At 52.2% G+C, this 6,524-nt stretch overlaps 1 protein-coding gene across 1 annotated transcript; it reads right to left on the bottom strand.

Annotated features, from left to right (window-relative positions):
* Positions 1–1,585: 1,585 nt before the first annotated feature.
* On the bottom strand, positions 1,586–2,142 carry LOC112892831. Its single transcript, XM_025959944.1, has 2 exons — positions 2,068–2,142; positions 1,586–1,978 (listed from the first exon to the last, which is right to left on the bottom strand). The coding sequence occupies exons 1-2, from the start codon at positions 2,140–2,142 to the stop codon at positions 1,586–1,588; spliced, it is 468 nt and encodes a 155-aa protein (XP_025815729.1).
* Positions 2,143–6,524: the final 4,382 nt, after the last annotated feature.

Genomic DNA, 6,524 nt, shown 5'->3' with positions numbered 1-6,524 from the left:
TGAGAGTGCGGCGCCTCGAAGCCTGGTGCGCGCGTATCTGTTCGTCCCTGCAGGTCAAGGGTTTTTGCAAATCCGTCGATCAGATAATGTTGCTGAGAAGCTGAACTCGCAGCGATGCTTCTTCTTCAAGAACTCTTGCTACTCAGTTGTATGCTTGTGCAACGTTGTACATTCCTAAATGCAAGTCGATCCCTATGTGAGTACCAGTTAGTTGTTCATTTGATGGGATCGGCACAGCGTGATTCTTCCCATAAATGTTACTGTCAAGCTGTGTGGAATACTGAATGCCTGAAATTTCTGTTTCTAAATGAAATTCATCTTCTGAATGGTACTGAAAAATGTTGTCTCTAACTCCTGGGAATCGTATTCCTGAACTACAAGTCTACAACAATGATGTCCAGCGGATTGGTGTGGTTAATTTGTGATGTTGTGTTGGCAGATAATTAGTTGCACAGTCACAAACTGAATAAATGGTTAGAATCCTTACTAGTGCGAAATCCTTACTAACTGGTACTAGTTCCATTTCTGTTTTCGCAGTTACGTGGTTCCCCGTTCATGAAACTAATGATAGCCTGGTTCTTTGATCATCGAACTTGACCACCAGACTTTATCTGATCTTTTACATTCTCTGCTGAAATGCGACCATTCAGTCTTGTACTAGTGCGAAATGTCTGTTCCTGAGTGTAGTTTGCTTGCAATGACCAGAAAAACTCACCTGATGTAACTTGTTGTCACATCAGAAAAACTAACGTCAATGTAATGGAAAAAAGGCATGCAGCAAACATTATCTGATTCGTCAGCCAACAATGCGCGCAAGCCCTAGTACAACTAGTGGTCTTCTAGATTCTGCTTTGAAATGTTACTACCATTTGTGAAATTTTCTTTTTCTTAACAAGCCCGAGTATAACAATGGTCTGGTTGAATGATGGAATCCGTTTCCTGAACAACACTGACGTTTGTTGTTTAATACTCCCTGGTAATCATACTGATCTCGCCAAAGGAATTCTGAAGAAATAGATATTCTGAAGACTCCATACCTGAATTTTCTGAATGTTGACAGACACTTAAGATGGCCACGGCTATCAATGCAACAACTGCAATATCATGAGATGGAAATAACGAAGACTGAATATAGAATAGCATGCTTGAGACAAATTATGCACAACAAGCACCATGCTAACTCCAGTCAACCTACAAATGTACAGACATGGGGTACTGTAATAGTAAGACTAAACTCTCATACTGCCGTCGCGTAACACCTGGTCAGACTAACTACAAGCTTAAATTCTTGAAGACATCAAGAACCTACTGCCATCATGTTTTTATGACTATCTTGGAATTTCTGATGATAGTGAACAGCAGGATAATTCTGCCATAATCATACAAGTATATCTCATTCACAGGATTCAATTTCAGGCAACAGCAGAAATCATCTGCACGATCACCAGTTTTCAGCGTTCACCGTGAACAGGCAAGAACACAAGAAAACGTAAGAACTCAGGACAAGCGTTGTCAATCGATCAGCTAGCGACCCAGCAAATCGCGAGTCCTACAGAACTCAGAGACCTCTTCTCGTTGACACCGCTTAACTCACCAACCAGTGGGCGGTGATGGCAAGCGCGGCGCTCACCCTCGCGAGATCCAGCGCGGCCTTGACGCCGGCGTGGAGGGCGATGAAGCGCTCAACGTCGAGTAAGCCGTCCATGCAAGGGAGAGCCGGGACGGCGAGCAGGTCGTCGGCCGTCCGCAGGTGGACGCAGCACGTCTGCATGCAGCCGCACGCTTCCTCGGTGTAAGCCCTGGCGCTCTGGAACAGGCTCAGAGCGAGCCGCACGGGGTGGTTGCGGTCGGGGACGTGCTGGACGGAGGGCAGCGGGAGCATCGGGTTGGCCGAGGCGCCGTAGAGCGCGAAGAGCTCGGCCGCCTTCATCGAGGACGCGGCGAGGGCTAGGTCGTCGGACGCGCCCCCGTGAGCAAGCTGCGCACGAGCTCGTGCCGGGCGCGCACGTCATGCGCGTCGGCGCCGTGCATCCGCAACGCGAGGAGCTCCGCCGCGTCGGCGAGCACCTCGCGGGCGCCGACGCAGCGGACCGCCACCTCGACCGCCCGCAGCCGGAACAGCACCGTCCATCGCGCCGCCATCTCTCTGTCGCTCGGTGGGTGTTCGACGGTTTGTTTGTGAAAGGCCTGGGCGTGGCAGCGCGGCGTGCTCTGCAGAAATAGCCAGCCAGCTAGGTGAACCCCACGGCCGTAACTAACTTTTTACCTGGGGGCGAAGTGAATTTCTCACTGTGCCACCCCACCCTATAAATCTCTCCCTCTTCTTCTACACGCACGCGACCACACCGCCACACGCCCTGCAACCAGAGACAGCGAGCGAAGGGGCGAGAAATGGAGAAGGACTGGAGGGACCTGGCGGGGACCGTGCCGGGCACCCTCATGCTCGTCGCCGATGGCGCGACCGGACTGCTCGAGACCGTGCGCACGGCCCACCGGAAGCTCTCGGCGTGCGCCCGCGTGCTGCGCATCCTTGAGACAGGCGGCGCGATCGACGCCGACGACCTCCAGGAGGCGCCTTCCGCCAGGGCGTCCCTCGACGACGCCCGGAGCGGGCTCGTTCGCCTCCGCGAGCTCCACGGCAGGGCCAGCCACGCCCTCGACCTCTACGACGCGCTCCTGGGCCTCGAGGACGAGCCACGGTGGCAGCGCTGGGAACGCCACAGCGGCGAGACCTCCCGGCACGCCTGCCACGCGCTGCAGAGCCTGCGCTCCGCCACCTCGCATCTCCTGGCGAGCAGGAACGCCCTCCTCGTGGCCCGGTCGTTCCCTCACCTGTCCGCCGGCTGGACGGCGTGGGTGTCGGCGGCCCTGAACCTGCTGCGCCTCGCCATGTGGGCGTCGGCCATGGCGATGTTTGCGACGCGCCAGATGCTCGACGCTGTTAAGGTGGAGTTGGAAGACGCCTGGATGGTCTTTTACCTCCTGGATCGCTATCCCAAGGCGCGCGGCGTCTCTCGAAGCCTGCAACTACGCGCTCGCAACGAACTCGATAAGTCTCTGTTCATCCCTGTAGATCATGTCGCCGCGAGCTCGTCGCAAGAGTTCATGTCATGTCTATAGACGAACATGTGTGATTGTGTGAACGAGTTGATCAGTACATCATGCCTGAATGATACTCTTGTTCCGTTAGACACATCATCTCTCTGCTTTTTACGTGGCGCCGTTTGTTATTAGGTTCTCTTCTCGGATGTCAATTGCATGCTACTCTTTTTGCGTGCCTGTTGCAACACGCATGCCCCTTCCTGAATACAAGTAGCTTTCTGAATGCTTTTCAGTTGGTAACTTGATGCGCCACAGAATTGCATGATTCTTTGCGGAAATTTTACTACCGACTTGTGCCTTGTCACTTGTCACTTTGTCAGAGGTACTGAAATGTCTGTTTCTGGATGGAATCATGGAACTCTTTCCTGAATGATACTGCAATTTGCTGGTTCTAACCCCTTGAAAAAAGTCCGGATTCTGTCCTGAATGATACTCCTGCTTGCTGCTTCCAACCCCTTGGAAGAAGTCTGGATTCTTTCCTGAATGATACTGCTGTTTGCTGTTCCGTTGTGCCATTGCAACCGTTGATTCTCAGAATAAGAAAAAAAAATATATCAACATCCTCTTAATCAGAAACGTTGAGTTCCTAGTCCAAAATGTGTGACACGATCCCTGGCGGTTTTGAGACTGGGCGTTGAATCTTGTTTTGACTGCCAAATGCCCAAATACAACTACGGATACTTCCTTCGGAGGTACTATAGTAGTAGATTTGACCACTGTATCTGGCAATTCTCATTATGAAAAGCCAGTTCCTGAATGCATGTCACATTGTGGAAAAAATAATCGCATTGAAGGATTACATCTGAATTTAACGCCCTAAATTTTTCTGTTCGTTACGAAATTCATTTCTGAACAACCTGACACTGTTTGTTTATAACCCCCCTGGAGGACTGGAAATCATACTGAACATATACTGAACCAGCAAGTAGTAACACGCACAACAAAAGGTAGCCAAAAGGACGATTTTGCACTATGATTAGGTAAAGAGAAACTGATAACGGCATGACGGCAACACACTGCAATGCTCTATGTCAAGTATCCTGAATCTTGACAGTTACTTAGGATGATCATGACTGTCCAGTATCCATGAAACCAACGGCAATTGGAAAGCATGAACCTTAAATAAACCGCAAAGGTGAGGCTACACTCTCATTCGCCTGACCCGGCGCCAAGATTGGACTCTAATTTCGTTGCCCTCTAGTATTGTGATGCCATGACATTTTTCTGGCAATATCTTGATTTCCTGGTAGATCGAATTAAATATACACGATAATTTCACACTGCTGGTATGGTTCAAACTATCTGCATAAATAAAGGGAGGAAAAAACAAATAGATAGTTATCACTAAGTTCAGTATTCTGAATCTGCATCGACACCTACTTGATCACACCAACAGCTACTGGAGTACTATACAGTAAAGCAATACCAAGAGGGGGGGAAACCCCAATAGCTAGGAGTAGTACTCAAAAAACAAGACCAAGAGTACTAATCCGGTAAGAACATGTCACCTGGCGGCCACGCGCTCGCAACCCGAGAGTCCGAGCCTCCGAGGAAAGGAGACTAGGAGAGCAAGAGAGAGGAGAGCTCGGCGGGAATGGAGGAGTGGAGGGAGCTGGCGCGGACGGTGCCGGCCACCCTCTTGCGCGTCGCCGAAGGCACGATCGGGTTGCTGGGACCTTGGACTCCGCCCACCGGAAGCTCGCCGCGTTCATCCGCGTGGTGCGCAGCCTTCAGAGAGGCGACGGGGACGCGATCAACTGGGACGACGTCCGGGAGGAACCGAACGCCGGCGCGGTGCTCGACGACGCCCGCCGCGAGCTCGTCCGCCTCCGCGAGCTTCACAGCATGGCCAGCGTGATCTTCGTCCTCTGCGGCGCGCGCGCGGGCCTGGGCCCCGAGGCCGACCCGCTGTGGCGGACCTGGGCAGGCCACAGCGGCGAGACCTCCGGCCACGGCTCCCGGGCGCTGCGGAGCCTGCGCTCCGCCGCCTCGCATGTCCGGGCGAGCAGGGACGCGCTCCTCATGGCCCGGTTGCTTCCTCGCCTGTCCCCGGACCGGGCGGCGTGGGTGTCGGCGGCGCTGAACCTCTGGCGCCGCGCCATCTGGGCGGCGACCAAGGCGATGGCCGCGGCGCGGCGGATGCGCGACGCGGTTACGGTGGAGTTGGAAGACGCCTGGAAGGTCCTGAATCGCTAGGCCCGCGGCCTCTCGCAGCCTGCAACACCGCGCGGTCAACAAAGTCCCTGTTCGTCCCCTGCGGGTCATGCGTTTTTGCAGTTCGTTCGATGGAGTATCCTTGCTGAGGGCTTGCCGCGAGAATTCCTCTGTCGTCTGTAGACGGGCATGTGAGAATTAACCCTTGATCTGTGTGATGTTCTCTCCTGGAATGTTAATCATTAGTACTAAATTGTGTTCTCGTTGCAGCAAATGGTTTTCTGAGTACAGAGACTTCTGAATGGTTGATTGTTGTTAATTTGATGGCGCCACAGCATTGCCTGATTGTTCACTGAAATGCTACTGCGACTTGTGTGAAGTACTGAAACGTCTGTTTCTGAATGGTCAATCAGGATGAGGCAGAAACACAACGCTCATGTGCAATTCCTTTCACATACTTGCTGGTCAACACGCAAGATTGCGCTGAAGAGACTGTAAAAGCAGTTAAATTGGCTGTAAACTTTTAATTGTAAACCTGCAGTTGGTTACCAGTAGTCATGAACATCAATTGGTCGGAGTAGTAACATTCTAAGGGAGGAACTGCAATGCGCACTTCTGCAGTTCGACAGGGCATCAGTAAGTTGTGATCCTGCAATGCCATCTATTCAGAAAAGTGGCATGCATTCAGGAAGGGACATTTCTTCTTTTTTCTGAAAGGGAAAGGAACATTTCTCGTCAGTACACAAACGAATGGTAATTTTTCATCAGAGAATCTAAAGAATCAGAGTTTGGGGGTAAAATTCGGTGGTACAAGACAACCCACAATGAACAAAGCAAAAGGTCCCGTAACCAATTGTTTTGAATCACTCTAATGGTCGGTATGGATCTCTGATCTGATTTGAATCAATGTTTTTCTGATGATCAATGCGCAACAATGAAATGTCGATCAAGTTCCGCCAGTGCTCAAGTTTCAACCGAAAATTAAATTGATCCAACGTGAATGCAAACCACCCAAAGCATCATCCAACAATTAGCAAGTATATCAGTTTGCGCCTTGGCCCACCCACTCGCCGCGCGGGGGAGCAGACGAGCAGTGCCTGCACCTGCGGCATGCGTCGGCCACGCGCTGCCGCATCGGCGGCATGACGCCGGCCGCTTCAGCGGCGGCAACGACCGGAGGTCGGGACTCGGTTGCTTCACGAGCACGAGGGATTGGGAGCCACGGGCTCTGCGGCCGGTGACCTCGGCCCACCTCGAGGTCCTTGACC

This window comes from Panicum hallii, chromosome 5 (genome assembly GCF_002211085.1).
Source record: "Panicum hallii strain FIL2 chromosome 5, PHallii_v3.1, whole genome shotgun sequence".
Taxonomy (NCBI): Eukaryota; Viridiplantae; Streptophyta; class Magnoliopsida; order Poales; family Poaceae; genus Panicum; species Panicum hallii.
This window is presented reverse-complemented; position numbering and strand designations above follow the sequence as displayed.